Source organism: Psittacula echo (assembly GCF_963264785.1).
Source record: "Psittacula echo genome assembly, chromosome: 7".
Lineage (NCBI taxonomy): Eukaryota > Metazoa > Chordata > Aves > Psittaciformes > Psittacidae > Psittacula > Psittacula echo.
The window spans coordinates 29,040,053-29,058,534 of record NC_137740.1 but is presented as its reverse complement, the minus strand read 5'-3'; the positions used below and the strand labels follow the sequence as shown (position 1 = coordinate 29,058,534).

Genomic DNA, 18,482 nt, shown 5'->3' with positions numbered 1-18,482 from the left:
CACAGAGGAGCTCAGTTGGTAACCCAAACAGCATTATATATCACAAGCCTATCAGCATCAGGAGTGCATGCACCCTGGCATTTGAAGTCCTGGTGTTTTAAGTGATAATCCAATGTACCAGACATCATTGATCTCTACATAAAAAGGGGGCACCATTTTTCCTTTCAACTGGAGCTATTTTTCACTTCTCATGCTAAAGAGCTGTGTGGTGCTGCCTGCAAGTGGCTACACTGCACAGCAGTTTTATCTGTAGCACTCTGGGTCCCCGGAGAGAAAAAATAATCAATACTCCAACACTGCTTTTATAAGAGGTCTCTAAGTGCTTCCATGTGAGATGCTGCTCCTTTGGGTTTAGAAATTACTCTGAAGAGAACATGAAAGCCCCCACTGCAAATTCGTAATCCTGACACAAACCCCAGCTGCAGCAAGGAATTAAAATGAAATTCATTAGTGAGCTGCAAGCTTGTTTATTGGCAAAGGTGGTGTCTGTGATGTGAGGATGGGACCTCAAAAAGAGACCAGCACCTGAAGGCTAAGGGAGCAAGAAAACTGGTAGAGGAGAACCAGCTGTGAGCACTCCAAGTATGGCCCACATAACAGAATGCATCTTGACAGGAATTTGTAGTTCTTCAGGAGGAGTGGGATGGCAGGGTCTCTGAGCACTGCATCAGTAATCACAGAGTATTGGGAGGAAAGACAAAGGCATTTGAAAGGTCTGGCTTGCTGTGGGTAGGTGAGCAGAGTCTAGAAGGTCTCCAGAGAAGCATCTGGATAGCAACAGCACACAGAAAAAATACTGAATCTTCTATTTCTTGGATACAGCCAGAAGATACTATTTCTTCTACAATTAATTTATTTCCGAGGGATCTCAAATTGGCTTTGGCTCTTCCTATATGCAGGATGGAAGAAGTCTTTCATGACCTTTATTAATCTCATCCCTCCATCTGTCTGGCAGCCCACAAGAATAGGACCAGCCACACCAAGCAGGCAGGCTTCAGAGCAGGCAGCTGGCACTTTCTCAGTACAGCCGGTATCATATTCCTAGACTGAGGACTGGTGAATGCACGTTACGAGATTCATGAGCCATGGTGGATGTGAATGCCCTTGACGGTTTTTTACTGTCTAGCCGGGTTTTGCAACTGAATCCTGTGCAGGGCCAGAGAAACCCAGCCTGCGCAGAGGCCGCAGCAGAAAGCCAGTCCCACCTTCAACACTCGATTCGTGCTGCAGTCACACCGCAGGATGGCAGAGCTGTCCTCTCCTGGGTGTCTCTCGTGAGAGCCCACTTGGAGTACTGCATACAGGTCTGGTGTTCCCAACAAAAGAAGGACATGAAGCTGCTGGAACAAGTCCAGAGGAGGGCCACGAGGATGATCAGGGGACTGGAGCACCTCCCCTATGAAGATAGGCTGAGAAAGTTGGGGCTGTTCAGCCTGGAGAAGAGAAGCTACGTGGAGATCTCCCAGCAGCTTTCCAGTATCTGAAGGGGACTACAAGGATGCTGGAGAGAGACTTCATCAGGGACTGTAGTGATAGGACAAGGGGCACTGGGTTCAAACTTAAACAGGGTAGATTTAGGTTAGATATAAGGAGGAAGTTCTTCACCGTGAGATTGGTGAGGCACTGGAACAGGCTGCCCGAGGAAGTTGTGGCTGCCCCATCCCTGTCAGTGTTCAAGGCCAGGTTAGATGGGGCTTGGAGCTACCTGGTTTAGTGGAGGGTGTCCCTGTCTATGGCAGGGGTGCTGGAACTAGATGATCTTAAGGTCCCTTCCAACCCAAACCATTCTATGATTCTATGTGACTGCTCTGGGGCCACACGGAGGCTGACAATATGCTCCTGTTCTGAATGTCACCCAGCGCGTGTCACTGGTCATCTGCGTGTCACAGCACAGTGTTCCCGATGCAGAACAGCGAACCCGCAGCAGCCCTGTGCTCTGTCAATTATACTGACTGAATGACATTAGGAAGAATTTAAGTAACATCGCTTAAAAATGAGAAAGCAGACTGCTTGCTTCTGCATGAGGTCAAGTCATTCCCTCTGGGGCCAGGAAGGACTGAAGGGCTTGGAAGGACTGGTAGCCAAGGGGATGAAAGTGTCTGGATCTGACCAGAGAAAAAGGGGAGAAGTCATGTTCACTGGTCTCACCCCTGAGACTACAGGGGAAGCAAAAGCCTCTCTGCTCCATACAGCTGTAAGTACACCACTTGGATGGCTACTGGGATCATCAAGAACCATCAGATACCAACATATTACAGCAGTGGATGGAAGGGTGAGCGCCTGGGTGCTCAGCACCTCTTCTGCTCTCGGTCCAAGGCACCCAAGGCTACACTGAGTCTGGTATCCCCAAAGTGCCAGGTACCTGGGGGTATAATAGCGGAGCGGGCATCTGATGAGCACTGTGAATGCTGTTGCAGGCAGGCAAGCAACAGGAAGCTGCAAAAATTTCTTGGCAGGGTTTTATCATTTTAAACAGAACAAATTCCAATTGATTGCACTTGTAAGAGCCTGCATAGTACTTGCACTTCTACCCTAAGCAATAGAAATTTTAATTGCTCTGGTAATTACACTTTCAGCAATGCTGCAGTCCTTTGTTCTGCAAGTGGGAGGCCAATATCCGCTGTTCTCCTGTGGCCCTGTCTGGCTGCAGCTTGGAACAGCATTTGCCACTTGGAGGGGAAGGGACACTCTTCCAGTGGCCCGGGTGACACTGAGCCTTGTGACGTAAACTCCTACTCACATAGATCTCTGGGGCATCAGGCACACTCCCTAGGCCAGAACGAGTACCCGTTGACCCGGATCACCTCAGCTTCCTTCTGTTAGAGTTGCTGCTTGGGAGCTTCACACACCTACACTCCCGCCACGAGTCTGTCCCTGGCGTGGGTCCCAGCCCTTACTCTCTGCCAAGGATGCTGGGCTCCAGCATGCACATTTCCAGTCTTTCCCATGCATGAGCTTGCAGTGTATCACCAGCATTTCTTCTCTGGGCTGTAAATGGCTCCAAACATTGTGCAGACACAAGTGTTACATTGCCTTAACTTCTAGATTGAGCTTTAGAAGGATGTGTAAGAGCTATTATCCCCTTGGGTCCTGATGAGTACAGTCAAATTGATAAGAAAAAATTATCACAACAACTGTCATGCTACTTTACGGATATTTAAATTAACCCTGTGAAAGCCCTAATGCTTGAAAAGTGCAGTCTCTGCTCAGCTAAGCAGGACCCATGACTGGTGCTTCACTACACTATTCAAATGCAATGCTCAAATAAAGCTGCAGCGCACATGAGCTCCTTCAAAATCACCCAGGGCACAAACAGAACCGAGCATACGCTTGGCTCAAGGGCACAATACCTGAAAGAATACGTCAGCTTTAGCCCAGACCTTCACACTTCAGTTCACTGGCCAAGGACTGTTGGAGGTGCTGGGCTGCATGCACAGGGTTTAGGAGGATAAGCGTGTGTGCAAAGTTAGTGGGGCTTTCCCTGGGAATTGGGATCCTGCTCCCCCTGGGCTGGTGAAGCAAGCTATAAAATACAAAGCGTGGAGCCCTGCAGGTATAGTTGTAGTCTGGATCATCAGACACATTCAAAGTCCAGGTTTACTTGCAATCCTACTCATCCTGATCACACCATATTCTTCCAGGCTATGATCCTGGCTGGCATGGGTTGGGGTGGCTCAGCTCCCATGCTTGCCAGAAATGCAGGTCACAGCCATACATCTCTAAATCAACAGCTGCCAACATGTCACTACTACTTTGTCACATGCTGAACCACTCACAGTTAACAGCAAGATTTCCAAGTGGAACCGCTATTGGCCTTAGCACTTAAACAAAATAGCTTCACTCCCATACCAAGAGTTTCCTCAAACATGGCATCGAACACCCACTGGAGCCCGGGAAGAGGAGGGTTTGTGGCAGCAAAGACTGCTGCTGATGATCTTTGAGATATACACCACACAATTAGCAACACTGGATCTATAAACATCCTTAACAAATCCCAATAGGTCTGGGGATTTTCTTTTCCTCTCTGTCCATTGTGTGCCGCCCCCTTTAAAAATCTCGAAACCACTCTTCCCTTGTTGACTTTATGCTCTGGTGCTGAACTGCACGTTTCCCTGTTAGGCTGGTGGTGCTGCAGGTATCAGCTCTGCTCATCCATGTCTCTGTGGCCAGGCTAGTCATGATGGGACCATGTAAATTGTGCTAATTGCCCATTCACAGGTGGGAAGGATTCTCCCAGAAATTATCTCCCTTCTTGTTTAAACACTGGGATTTCTTGGCTTAGAAAGGGGTAAATGCTATTTGTGGATGTCCCTCTTCCTCACTGGGACCACTCTCATCAGCATTTCAGAGCAGATCTAATTACAGGCTGTTCCATTCATTGACAACTTCATGTGCCCTCTTTTTTCAGGTTAATCTTCAGTAACTGGCAAGAAGCAGAACTATATGGGTGGAGGTAACAGGCTATGGATTTATGACATTCTGGTATTCAGGCAAAGTATCCCAGAGCGAACACAGAAATATCCAGAACTGTGCTACTGCTGTCAATTTGATAATGACAATGTGATTTGAAATAAAAATATCTTGGGTGCCAATTCACTACAGCAGCTAGTAAAAATAGGCAGAATACCTAGAAACTGAGGACTCTGTTCTCCAAAAAACATCCAAAGCTTGAACATCATACAGTACCTTATAAAAACAGAGCACGTGCCTGCACTGGGGCTACAGTGCAAAAAATGAAAGGCCACTCAGTGAACCCATGCATGAGCTTTAGTGACAAGAATGGGGTGCTGTTTGTCTCTAGCTGAGCAGAGGTGAGGGCTACTCTGCAGCCTTTGGATGTTTACCTCCAGCCTGCACTCTCAGCATGACCTCAGCACAAACCAGTACAGGGTCTGAGTTGCAAACACCCCTGGACAAAGCCTGTGTGAGTTCTGCCAGAGCCTGTGGTACCCAAGAGCTGGCCTTTCAGCCAAATAAAAGCAGCTTTCAAACGCTGCAGAAAAAAAGGGATTGCAGGGCCTCGTGCATTTTTAAGGATATGGCCTTTACTGGAGCTGTTCCTAGTTTCAGGTCAAGCCCTAAGCCTGCTTTAATCTACTTTTAAGTGGTACAAGCAGTTGTGATCCCTCTGCCAGAAGGCAGGGCAGCCTCCTTTGAATGCACCTTTCCCTATCTGCTGTGCGCAATCTTCCGCAGGACTTACTTGTTGCTGTCCCGGTACTGATAGATATAACAGCCTTGAGGCATCCCACTCTCCTGGTCCAAGGTAAACGAGAGCTTCAGCTGCAGAATGAAAAGAGAGAGAGAAGGGGAAAAAAAGGCAACATTTTAGGCTCTCAGTCATCACAGCAACTTCAAGCGAGGCTTGTGGGAGAAAGCTTAACTCACCGAGACTGACACGCAAACACCATGGCCTGGAACATACTGTGGGGTTCCAAACCTCAGGGAAAAGTCACATGCATTGCAGAAACCTCTTGCTTTTTCCACCCTTTGTTACTATAATGTGTTCGTGGTTCTTCTGAAATGCATGGGTCATAACAGTTCACCCCTCCAAACCCACCCACACACACCACCCTTCACCAAAGCAACTGCGGTTCCCCTCAGACACTAAAGAAATGAGTCTTCTCCATCGGCAGCTGTGGTTCCCACGAGTCTTTCTCTGAAACCTTTCCCAGCTCCATCTTGTTCCTCCAGTGCATTAAAACAGAGGAGAAACCACAGAGGGAAAGGTGACAGATTTTTCCTTCTGTGCAGAGTTATTAAAGAGCTGTTAGAAGGGTTTGCAGTTTGGATCTGTGTCCGGCAGGAGGCTATGATGTGACCTGGAAGCTGCTTTCTTTGCAGCTCCAAGAAGGCGTTCGGCAAGGGTTTTCAGATTTCAAACACGGCTCATTTTATTTAAGGGGGAAAAATTAATCCTCTTTCAACAAGCAACAGAACAGTTCTGTGGGGAGACTTTTTGCTGAAAATGTCTCCAGTGATTTTATATGCTGAACTGCCTAGAAAACAGCTCAGGGCTGAGCCCTGCAACAGCCCTGCACACCAAGCAGCCCCTCATTCCCCAGTGGAAGGCTGCTGGTCCCCAGACCAGTGTCCTAATAACTCCCATAGCCATGAGGCGCAGCCCCTGGGCTCTGCAAAATGGCTGCAGATCCTGACCAGGAGCCAGCAGGCTGGGTAAGAAGGGCAGCATCCTTCAGAGGTAGCTACAGTTTTTACGTGCTGAGCACTCTGGCTTTTTAGGGGTCACAGAGATAATTAACAGCAGGGCTGTAACCACTGCTGGATCATGCAGGACTCTTGAAACAGTTTGGGGAGTCCATTGCAAGGGCTAAAAGTCGAAGGAGGTTTGCTATGATGAGCCCAACCTTTTTAAACAGGGAAAGAAGGAGAAAGCAGTGTTAAGCCACTCCATTTGATCACAGAGCCCTTTTCTCTGGACTCCAAGGAAATTGCTAACTTAAATTAATGGCTTATTCAGGAATGAACACAGAACTAAAACATCGTTCTCTTGTAGGATGTTAAGAAACCCCATGTGCTGAATCATTAGATGGTGTGCTGATTTTCTCTTCCCTAAAGGGCAGCAAAATAATACACTGTGCTCTCACTGACCCAAATAAAACCGCATACCATGAAATCCTCAAAAAATTCACCATCTTGGATACAAGTTAAGAATAGAGTACCAGGCTGAGGCCAAATTCAGCTGATCTCCCTTGACTTTTATGCCCCTAACTCTGCAAGCCATTCTGAAACACTCCTGCAACAGCATGTAACACGTGTCCATGGTACATGTATCACAATTCATACTGCTGTTCAGACAGCAACCTCTTACACTCCCCACAACTTCCCCCTTCCTGCAAGCTCTGCTCTTATCACAGCTTAGCAGATTACTCACATCCATTTTGGAGATCGGTGTCTAAGGCAAGACTAGCAGGGCTGAGGACACTTCTGGCTGAGATCCATGAGGCTGGGCAGTTGCTCCAGCCTCTCCAGATGTTATGATGGCACATGGCAGCTACCCCATGGGAGCACGAGGTCAGCAAGAAACAAGTAACCTCCCCAGAGGAGACATGTGATCACCTTGCTGGCCATACGTGGTCCATAAGCAGAGTCCTCCCAAGTGAGCTGCCCTGGTTTGCAGAACTGAAGGAGGAACTAGGAACTACCCAAAGCCATTTTTCTGGGACAGGTTTTCTAAAGTTTTCCTGCTAGAATATCAGGAAGTGCCTCTGAGGTGAAAGGGACAGCAAGTATCGCAGGCACAGCTCTACCTGGTACTGTGCTTTGAGAAATGGGCACCACACTGAAGAACTGCTACAGAAGAAACACAAAAGAAAGTACAAGTTGGACAAAAGTGTGACTTTGGCCACTTTCAGCAATAATTCTGATCAGGACAAACTCAGGAGTGCCTAAGCCTCTTGTTTGCAGCAATCAGCTAAGTGGGCTTTGGGCTTGCAGTAACTGATCATCTTTGCTTACAGCTCACCTGGGCTCAGGGCCACCAGCACCACTCGGGGCTGCACCAGCTGAAGTCCAGGGGAAGGGAAGGAAGGAAAAGGGCTGGGAAGGAAAACAGCCTTGTTTGGACAGGCTGCCAGGGAAAGCTGTGGGGCAATCAGGTATGACAGGGTGACCTTTCCACTATCAGGGGGACAGGGTCCCATGGAACCTGCCTACCCAAAAAAGGAAAGATCACAGTTCTGAAGATAATGGGTTTTCAACTCTCTGTTATTTTAGCCCTTCTTTGTCTGCTTATGGTATTCCAGACAAATAAAGCACACCCTGCTTGGCAGTCTCAGCTGCCTCTGCTACCCAACAGTGCCAGCAAAGCCTGTGTAACAGAAACTATACACAGCTCAACCATATGGGGCAATACTGTCAGGCAAGAGGATGCTATTGTCACTCACAGTGACAAGAGGACCCTACTCAGAGAAATGTCAGGGTCAGGCTGTCACATGGAGAGACATGTAACTAAAGGTCTGTCACAGCAACCACAGCTCAAGGCAAGCCATGCTATTGCAGGTGCACAAAACCATGCTCTTGTGCAGATCTGCCCTGCTGATGTATCATCATGGCCAGGCAGAAGGGAAAGAGGAGACCTGGGATTGTCACCCAGGCCAGGAGTTCCTTCAGACCCTGAATGAACAGCCAAGCTCTGGCTGCGCAACCATTGACTCGGTGGCATTTGGTCGCTGCAGGGAGCGCGGAGCCCCCAGGCAAAACTCAGCACTGAAAGAGAGCAGGTAAGACAGGTAGAGAAGGACTAGCTGAGTGCTGCCAGGAGGCACACTGGGATGCAGAGACTGTAAGCTTCCTACTAAACTTGAAAAGGTTGTGCACACCCGCTCAGTATCATGCAGCTGGGTCCTCTCTGCCACTGGAGCTGCAGGAGGGTTCCACTGACCACTCTCAGGCCGGTGCTCACTTCAGCACAGCCATGCTCAGCTGCAGAGGCACTTACGCTCCCCAGCACCTCAGTGTTTCGGAAGGTCTGCTCCACAGATTTTTCCTGTCATGCCAAAGCTGATCTATGAGGCACCTGTTGCCACAGATCTCAAAGAACAAAACTCAAGTGTCCTTTCCCAGCACATCCTACACTGCTGTTTCTCTCTGGTCTCATCTTCTCCAGCAGCCACCCTTTCCTATTGCTTTTGCTCACTAAGCACAAAACCTCTGGTTACTTCTGAATTTAAGAAGATTGCAGGACAAGGCTGGGGGCAGGAGAGATGTCGGGAGCTGATTGACCACTTCATCATCCCTTCTGACTACTGCTACAGCAATGTCATGAGACATCTGGAGCCTCCCAGATACACAAAGCCCTACAAAACAAGCAGACTTTTGCAATTGTCCCTCTGGCACAGCTTTAACTCCTAACCAATTTGACAACATTGCTCCAACACCACATGCTGCTTTGAAGCTCTTTCTTTTGTGTGTCAGTGCTCCCTGTCAGAATGCAAAGGTTTGCTGCAAAGCCAGCAAACAAACTAATACCAAGACAAAAGGCACCGCTCTTCAAAATACCAGACTTTATGCTTGCAGGGGCAATGGGGGACTGGGTTTCTAACACAAATGCAAGTGCAGGGTGACCCCATCATGAGGAAGGCTCACCAGATGAAGGGATCTTCACCATTGAATATAAGAGATCATTTCATTTTACAAGACACTGCTGGGCTTCTCCGGGAGAGGAGGGGGAGAGGAAATTTCCCAGTGCTGTACCGCAGTGCGATTTGGCTTGCACTGCCCCCTTCAGCTGTGTAGCCCTGGAGCTCACACGCTAATAAAGATCCCTTTCCACTTCAATAGCTTTGCACATAAAGAAACGTTCAGCACGGTGTGTGTGTGAACTCAATGGGAAAGGGAGCTGGAACATAGCCACGTTGAGAACAGAGTGCTGCCTACCAGGCAAGCCCCATCAATAATTGAGATGTCAGAGGTACAGGGAGGTGCATGAATAGGAGCTGTCAAAAGGAGTAATTGGGATTTGTGTGGATACAGCGACAGATAGGCTTGCTTGCTGCCCGACGCAATTGCAATACACCCAAACAGAAGAGGAGCAGGGCACAGAAATTCAGACGGGTTGGGGCATGCTGTTTGATGGGCAGGACATCATTGCCTCCATGGAGGGCAGTATCACACCAAAGGTACCAAGCAGGTGTGGGTACGCTATGCCATGACTGGTCAAGAGAGCAAAAGAATGTACTCACATGGAGTGGTATATAATGCCACCTCCTTGAGGAAAGTAATTTCCTGCCTACAGTGGTCACTGGGCACTGAGGACTGTGCACACATAACATTTGTTTGTGCAGTGGCTCCACTCTTCGGATTAGGGACATCCTCCCACTTCCTACATCTTTAAATCCAGCAGAGGATGCAGCTGGCTGACAGTGGGATGCTCCTTGCTCCTCCTTGTTCCTCCATCCATCAGACACCGACATGCTTCATCTGCACCAAAGGGTTCCCACACACCCCCCTGACAGTGGTGAGCAGACACCAAACCAGCACACACAGACATGAGACGAGCCAAAGCAGAAGGGATCAGGCAGCTGCCCTCCAGAGCACCAACAGCTCTGTGCTGCCTGATCCCTGCAGGCATCCAATGCCCTGCTCAGGCAGATAGGCCTTGGTGGGGGGTGTTGGGGAAGCTGCCTACACCTGGGGCTTCCTTCACCAAGGGCAGCAAGAGGATTTTCAGAAAGGGGGAGCGGTGCTTAACACTGTCATAGACCTCCAGGCTTGCCTGGGCTTCAGAGCAGCCAGCAGCTGTCTTCATTTTAAAGAAAGTTTCAGACCTGCAGCAATTAGGGGCTCAGTCATAGAATCATAGAATAGTTAGGGTTGGAAAGGACCTTAAGATCATCAAGTACCAACCCCCCTGCCATGGGCAGGGACACCCCACACTAAACCATGCCACCCAAGGCCTCATCCAACCTGGCCTTGAACACCGCCAAGGATGGAGCATTCACAACCTCCCTGGGCAACCCATTCCAGTGCCTCACCACCCCAACAGTAAAGAATTTCTCCCTTATATCCAATCTAAACTTCCCCTGTTTAAGTTTGAACCCATTACCCCTTGTCCTGTCACTACAGTCCCTGATGAATAGTCCATCCCCAGCATCCTTGTAGGCCCCCTGCAGATACTGGAAGGCTGCTATGAGGTCTCCACGCAGCCTTCTCTTCTCCAGGCTGAACAGCCCCAACTTTCTCAGCCTGTCTTCATATGGGAGGTGCTCCAGTCCCCTGATCATCCTTGTGGCCCTCCTCTGGACTTGTTCCAACAGCTCCATGTCCTTTTTATGTTGAGGACACCAGAACTGCACACAATACTCCAAGTGAGGCCCCATGAGAGCAGGGCAGAGGGGCAGGATCACCTCCTTCAACCTGCTGGACATGCTCCTTCTGATGCAGCCCCGGATACGGTTGGCTTTCCGGGTTGCCAGCGCACACTGCCGGCTCATGTTCATTTTCTCATCCACTAACACCCCCAAGTCTGGTAGCTCCAACAAGGAGAGAGCCTGAGGAGCAGGCTTCTGGCTGCTGAAATGCTGCCAGTACCTATACTGACTTGACTGGGCAAATTCTGCATGCCCCTTGAGTAAATGGCTTGGCTTGGATCCCGCCATTCCCAGCCTTGGCTTCAAGCTGCAAACCTCCGTCATCAGACAAAATGTTTTCTCTACACATGCATTATGTCAGAGGTATTATCGGTTCAGCTGAGTAACCAGGTCAAAGATTTCAGATGTCCCAATTCTGGGGCAATGTAAGGGCATGCTTCGGCCAGCTTTAGTTATAACCCTTCAAGGTAATTACAGCAATGTGGTGGGGTATTCAAGCAGAAAGAGTTCACCCAGGGCAAGGAGGAGATGCAAAACATGAGCCTCCAAGACAAAAAACAGAGTACTGGATTGAAAGATTACACTGAAAACAGTGTCCTGAAAGGCAGGGGCTCTTTTCTACCCTTGGTACTCATTCAGTTTTAACCCCATTTGCATGGAAGTCCAAAAAGACTGGTATCAGCTCCCTCTTGGAATAAAGGCTCCTCTCTCCAGCAAGCTCTAGAAAGCTTTTTAAGAATAAACTTAGTCATCAAGCAGATTTTTATGCCTTGACCAAGCTTTGGGTTTGACCTGAAAAAAAGAATTGCCCTGAAGTCCTGACACTCACTTTTAAAACCACAAAAAACGAGCCATGCTCCAGTAACGTAACCACAGAGTTTTCTGGCACCTCGTCCCTTAAAAATACATCCATCTGCCTCCACACAGGCCATCAAACTCAATCTTGTTCACAATGGATTTCCCAATTCCTGCGTGCTGGAAGGACTGCAGCAGTGCTGGCTGCGTCGGCTGGATGAGCCCTTACAGAAGCACAGGCTGCAAACCTCACAGCTGTGTTTTCACTTAAAGAAGCTGCTCTTGAGACCGAAGCACTTCTTCCACGAGCTTTTCTATTTGTGCTGCATTTCAAAATTGCTGGAGAAAGACTCTGGGTAGAGGCTGAAGAACATGTGGTAAGGACAGGATGGGGATAATAAAGGAGAGACCAAAAGTCCTACAGTGGAAAAAGAGGAAAGACAAGGAAATTTGCTACCAGCTCAACTAGTTACCTCTCACACTGGGTTGGGGTGGTCCCTCCCTTTTGGCTTTCCAGATGGTGAATGTTTGGCCAATCTCAGCACCTGGTTACAGACTGCTGTTGCTACTGCTCAAAAGTCCTGAACTGGTCTTACACTGGCACCATCTCACCCATTGCCTCCTCAGTTGAACTCCTTCTCCTTATCCTTAAACACACATTTTCCAGATGAAGATTTAAATTCTCTAGGAGGCTCCTGAAGCTGTCTCTGCTGCTCTGTGTCCCTCAGCACGGCTAATCCTCATGAGACAGACAAAAGCAGAGAGGTAAAATCAGCTGTCCCATAAGCCTGCTCTTCAGGGAAGGGGTGCTTGGAAGGGGACATCACTGACAGCTGCTCTTTTACCCTTCCACTGTCACCACTCCTGAGACATCTCTGCCCCCAAACTGAAATACAGAGCAGGCACAGGAAGGAAACAGCAAGGAACATGCTGGGCAGCCAGTATGCCCCACCACCAGCTAACCTGCATATCCTGGAGCTTCTGGGTGTGAGACGATGTTGTATTATTAGTCTTATTTATTTATCATTATTATTATTATTACTAATGCTACTATTATTACCATTATAATATTTTACTTCAGTTATTAAATTGTTCTTCCCTCAACCCACAGGTTTTACCTTTTTCTGATTCTCCTCCCCATCCCACCAGAGCAGGGGAAAGGGAATGAGCAGGTACTTGGAACTTAGTTGTCAGCTGAGGTTAAACCATGACAGACCTCCTCTCCATTCCTGCTTTACTTTCCAGTTTAAGAGTTCTCCTGTGCGGAAGGGTTCTCTCTTACTTGGAACAATACAACATATCACCTTGAGTTTTACTTATTCTGCACCACCCAAGCTGCACACCTCTCTTATGCCTCTTCCCTCTCAGGACATTCGCCAGCAAACTACCTCTGTTAACAGGCTACAAGATCCATGCATGTGGCTAAAGAACAATGCCAACTCAAAACTCAACCCAGCTTAAGAACAGCTGAAACTCATTTGGGGTATTACTCTGCTCCCACTGTACATTTCCAACTTACAATCCCATAGTTTACTCTGATGTTATTCCTCTGCTGCTGCTTGCACTATACAACTGCATACAATGCATGCAAATCCAGTGAATCCCCAGCACGGGAAGATGGAAGATAGCAGATAGCTCTTTCCCCTTCTTAAACTAATCTCCCAAGTCAGAGGTTCCCAGCCTGGTTCCCAAAGACATAATAGGCTATTACTAAATTATCCCACAGGCTGCAGCAGGTCTTGCTCTTCAGATTTCTCCTCTAGGATACAACAAGGACCCTGGGGTCCTCCCATGACAGGAGTGAAGTTCCCTAGCACACACAAAGGCTGCTCTGTTGCTGTCTAGTGGCCCCCAACCTCTGCTACAGGTGGTTGGGCACTACAGCGAACCCAGGAAGAAGCATGGCTGGATCCTTTTCAAAGACATGCAGATCCTGTCACCAAAATGACAAGCTGGCATCATACCCATGGCTTTTATTTCACTGCTGCAAGTCAAAGCTGAAGAGCCTTTCGGGAAAGATGGGGCAGGAGACAACTTTCACCACTTGGCAAAAATATAAACTGCAAATGAGTTTATTTTTAAGCATTCACATTTGCCTGCACTGGACCTTTCGAACACAATCCATGAAGAAATGGATCCAGATTTATGTAGAAGGAAGAGCTGAATATTTGCATTCACTTTATAACTTACAGACTGGATGAGCTCATTCTCTAGATGCATCATTAGGAAACCACAGGACTAAAATACAGATTATACAATTGCAAAGGGTTTATATTGGTGGATTGAAAGTACCTTCTTCAGAAGCCAATGAATTGTGACACTGCACTGCATGCTCTAGACCACTAGGGAACTGTCAATGAAGTCACAAGTATTTTCTAAACATACATCAATTTTAAAATAAAAGCAAAATATCCCTAGGAAATGCCACATAACAAACTGTGACACTAACAAGATACATGCCAAATTTCACTGCTTAGCCATTTTCTGTCACTCAGAGCCTGCCTCCCAGCCTCTTTTTAAAGCACTCCAGGCTCTTGTGCTTCTCCCAGCCCTGGCAGTGCTCTTACAAAAGACAACTTCCCTGATTCCATCTTCTACAATATCAAAGCCTTCACAGGCTGGGTTTTACCAGCCTCAATAGGGATGAGAGGTTTCGTGCTGCAGAAAATTCTTGCATTTTGAAGACTGATGATGACTACAGGCTTTACAGGAAATGGGGGAACAGTTGGATCCTGCCCAGTCCCAAAGGCCTCTTCTTCATGTGGGAGATATGGAAATTCACTTGGGAAAGCAGGATTTTGGGAGAGGAGGCTGATCAAGTAGGCTGTTAAGAGGCTAGATTGCCATCAGGAATTTGAAACAACCCCAGAAACAACTAGGGAGGCAGGACTGACACTTCTCAAAGCAATTAGAGCTGCTGGAAAGTGAAGTTTCCCTTTCCAGGAAGAAGTTGATGGCTAGAGGGCAGCACTCAGACATCACATACCTTATCATAGCTAAAATTCTCCAGGAGAGACCAGAGGCCAATAGCCAGAGGCCAAAGGAGCAGCACAGGGACCTGTAACTGGTGTGAAGAGAAACACGCAAGACCAGGGTCTGCTGCATGAGAAGAGAAATGTGAAAAGCAGATGCTGACACTGCACTGCCAAAGCCTATGGGCACCAGCAGCTTGTGCAGAGCCCAGAGAAGGGGAGCATGACAATGACACCAGCAGCACCTGCCACAGACACCCAGGACTGAGAGAGACCTGGGACCAGCCAGAAAGCTCACTGTACACAGGGGCTGGCAAAGCAGCAAATACATCAACCTCTCTGAAAACCCTAGAGCAAACAGACCAAGTGACTTAAAGTAACCATGAAAAAAAGAAAATATTTCTCACTACTAACAAGGAGAGAAACTTTAAGGGTACAGCTGATGTAAAACTTTCCCTAAGATAACAAGTGTCAGCAGCCAAACAGACAGGGATTTCTGTGCAGCTGCAGTGCCTGAAGCCTGCTGGTTGGTCCTACCCAGGACCTGACAGGTTCTACAGGACCAACATCAGCTTTTGTGCAGCTTAGGTGGTATGGAAGTCCATATATATGCCATCTTGATCCGATGAACAAAAACAAAGCCTGATCAGAAAGGGATCACTAAGGCATTTCTGCCCCAAAATGGTATGCAAGTAGACTTAAGCAAGTGGTGTGTTCCACATCTGCTTTAGAAGAAAAGTGACACAACCAAGTTGAAACCCTCTCTAAACTCACTGCATGGTATGTTGTTATTAGAGGGTACTACAGGTAACAGGTCACTATCCCCACCTGCTGCTATTTCAGACACCTGCAGTCATGTCTGAAAACAGGTCTCAACTTACTGACCCTAGGTTTAAGCAGACTGAAGTTTAGCTTCACGCTTGGCCCTACTGTTTTGTGAGAGCCTGCAGTCAGTAGAGAACAGCAACGCAAAAGTCGGTGGCTCCCAAAGAGAAGGCAGATCCACCACTGATGGATGCACAGCTCTGCTAAGGAACACAGCAGCACAAAGAGAACACAGCATGCGGTTTGAAAGCAGTTTCTTCAATGGAAAGGAGAATGAGAACACCAACAATGGTAAACGTTCATTTGATGAAAAGGGGACAAACAGCCCTTCACAAAGTGCTGGATGGATTCTGAGAGCTGCCCCAGTCTCACACCAGAGACGGAGCACAGGGCAGTGGTTACCTGTAGGAGGATGGGACACCACACTGTCTTCAAATGGCTCAAGTCACAGGAAAGCCAAGGTAAGAGCTGTGGGTGTAGAAGTGTCTGTGCATGTGGCAAGAGGAAAAAATGGTTTGGTACCTTTTACTGCACCTGACTATAGCACAACTTTCCCTCCACCCCCATGAACCTTGGAGGATGCTGATACACAGTTTACAAATCAGCCTAATTTGTGTCTCTCCTATGACTATTTTGAGTTTTCCTGTAATATGTCCAGTCTTTGTCATTGCTGTTGGGAGGATACAAGGAGCCGAGGGCAGATCAAACAGAGCAAATCCTATTTTCTTAAGTTTGTTAATGCTAACTGCTTCCCCTGCTAAGCCATTAATGGAGCTTTGAGAACCCAGAAGCACACATTAATTCAGCACCCAGGTACTGCCTCATGCCTGGAGGGATTTCTGTAGAGCTGCACTGGAGACAGATGAAAGCTTGTAATACCCTCCATACAAGAGATAAACCTATTAAAATATGAACAGCCCCTGTGCTGAAGTGATAAGAGCTCTGCCAGGTAACAAGGGAGATCACAACAGTATTTCTAGGTTTAGTTATATCTGCAAGCCATTAAACTAGAGCTGGGACTATGAAGATGCAGAATACCATGATCATACCACACTGATCTCAGTTTGACAGCCATGCCATTCTCCTCCACTCTTTGGGGTACTGCTACAAAGTACCTGTCAGTCCCAAAGTCCAGCTAACTTGAGCTTTGCTCGTTCTCTGGGGACAATCTGGATTCTCTTGCAGCTTGTTACAACCTGCCAGAACTGCAAGCAGCTCAGCTGTGTCCTTCACCAAATCTCCACCAGACACTGTTAGCAGCATGGGATGGAAAAGCACCTCCTGCCACATGCACTCAGCCCCCTGCCTTCCACAGAGCATCTTCTCCACACCATAAAATGCCACCCAGCATCCTGCCATGGCAATGCCAGCTACCTCCTCCCCAGGCAGATGTGGGCTTTGTGCCCACACCTCCTCTCCTTTACTTAACCAAATCTTGTGGCATGTCTAAGCACAGTTGTTTGGCACACGAGCAGGAGATCCAAAGCTTTCCAAGGACATCCCTGCCCCTTCCCATGAACAGTAAGAGCTCCTGTTGATACCACAACTGCCAGGCTCCCCTGGGAAGGGGCTGGCTGTGGCTCGGTTGAATTCCTTTGGCAGCAACCTGCTCCCGCTCACACTTTCCCAGGGACCTTGCAGCTCCTCTGTCACAGAAAAAGAAGGAAGAAGGAGCGGACGGGGGCCAGGAGACTTGTCCCAGCGAGCCCAGAGCCCACTGGCAGTGGGATGGGCACCCTGCCCTCAGGCTAACCCATGGCCAGCTGTCTTTCTCTGGCTCTGACATAGCTGCATTTCAGTGGGGAAGCAATTTATGCATGTAGATGCTTCAGAAAGGGCTCTGGCAAGGTTCACTCTGAGAAAGTGAGGTGTAACATGTAAAGTACTTTTCTAGGGCAAAGTTGATGTTGGAGCCCGTGGCACTGCTGTCGATCCCCAGGTTGGAGTGCAGGGGGTAGGGTCAGTGATCTCCTTCCAGCATTTTAACAGCAGTCTGTTTATAACCCTCTATTCCACACAGTTATTCAACACATGTAAGGGGCTTGATATGGTTTATGTTTGGTAGTTGTGGTTTCCAAGCAGTACTGCATTTCTTCAAGATGAAGATACATAATATTTAAAACAATTTTTAAAACCAGTCACAAATCTGCAATCTTTTACGTCACTCCTCCTTCCTCCTATCAAACCCAAACCATAACACACAGTCACAGAAGATCAGCAAGCTCATGTGCGAGAACTCGGCTGCAAGAAACTTGTGTGTGTGATGGAAACCTAAAGCTGTAATTCAGTTAAATTGGTACAAGCTATGTTTAAGGTTTCAAAGACATCCGGGAGGTAGTCCACTGTTTACAGTTGTGGGTACCAGCACGCTGTACACAGAGAAGGAGAATCTAAGAGCTGAACCAAAGCATGAGGTATTCATTTAACAATCTGTCTCAGCAAGTGCAAGGAAATTAAAAGGTTTCCTGCCCCTGGGAGTTCAGCATACTAGCAACCTGATCACGTATCATCCTAAAATCTCATCACTGCCTTGCTAGGGATGACCCCATCCACTCCTAAAGCAAGTCACAACACAACTGAATCTCTGTTTCCCATTTTTAACATATGCCTCCATGTGGCAGAGTCAGCTGGGGCAGGGAAGTCTTAGAAAAATCTTTAGAAACCATCCTTAAAAGAGAGTCTGTAAAGCACTGCTCCCTAGAAATGCCTGCCTTCTGTGGAGCATGGCAGCTCTTGCAGTGCTTTCTGGTTTTGCAGTAGTTCTACATAAATCACACTTTCCAGACTTGGGGCTTTGTTGGATTAATTTTGTCCAGTCAGTCCTGGAACTGGAGTTGTCTGTACCAAAGCAGTAAGTTTTAAAGAAAACCAACACCATGTTTTACAGAGACAGTCAAGTTCTTAAAATTAGTTATTTATTCCAACAATATTAAAAGGAGACACACCACTTTCTCAGTCATTTTTCCATTCGTAGTATTTTGGTTTAGGTTTTTTAGACCCATGAGCCTAATCCTTAAATTATGGAAAAGCTGGAAGAAAAAGATGACAGGGACAAAGG

At 47.7% G+C, this 18,482-nt stretch overlaps 1 protein-coding gene across 2 annotated transcripts in view; it reads right to left on the bottom strand.

The window, feature by feature from the left end:
- The window catches only part of DIS3L2 (DIS3 like 3'-5' exoribonuclease 2), a 208,549-nt gene that overhangs the window by 38,373 nt on the left and 151,694 nt on the right, over window positions 1–18,482 (bottom strand). For both annotated transcript variants that reach the window (XM_080622290.1, XM_080622291.1), the window contains exon 15: window positions 5,204–5,283. In XM_080622290.1, the coding sequence (XP_080478416.1) occupies window positions 5,204–5,283 (80 nt within the window). The remainder of the gene's footprint in view (window positions 1–5,203; window positions 5,284–18,482) is intronic.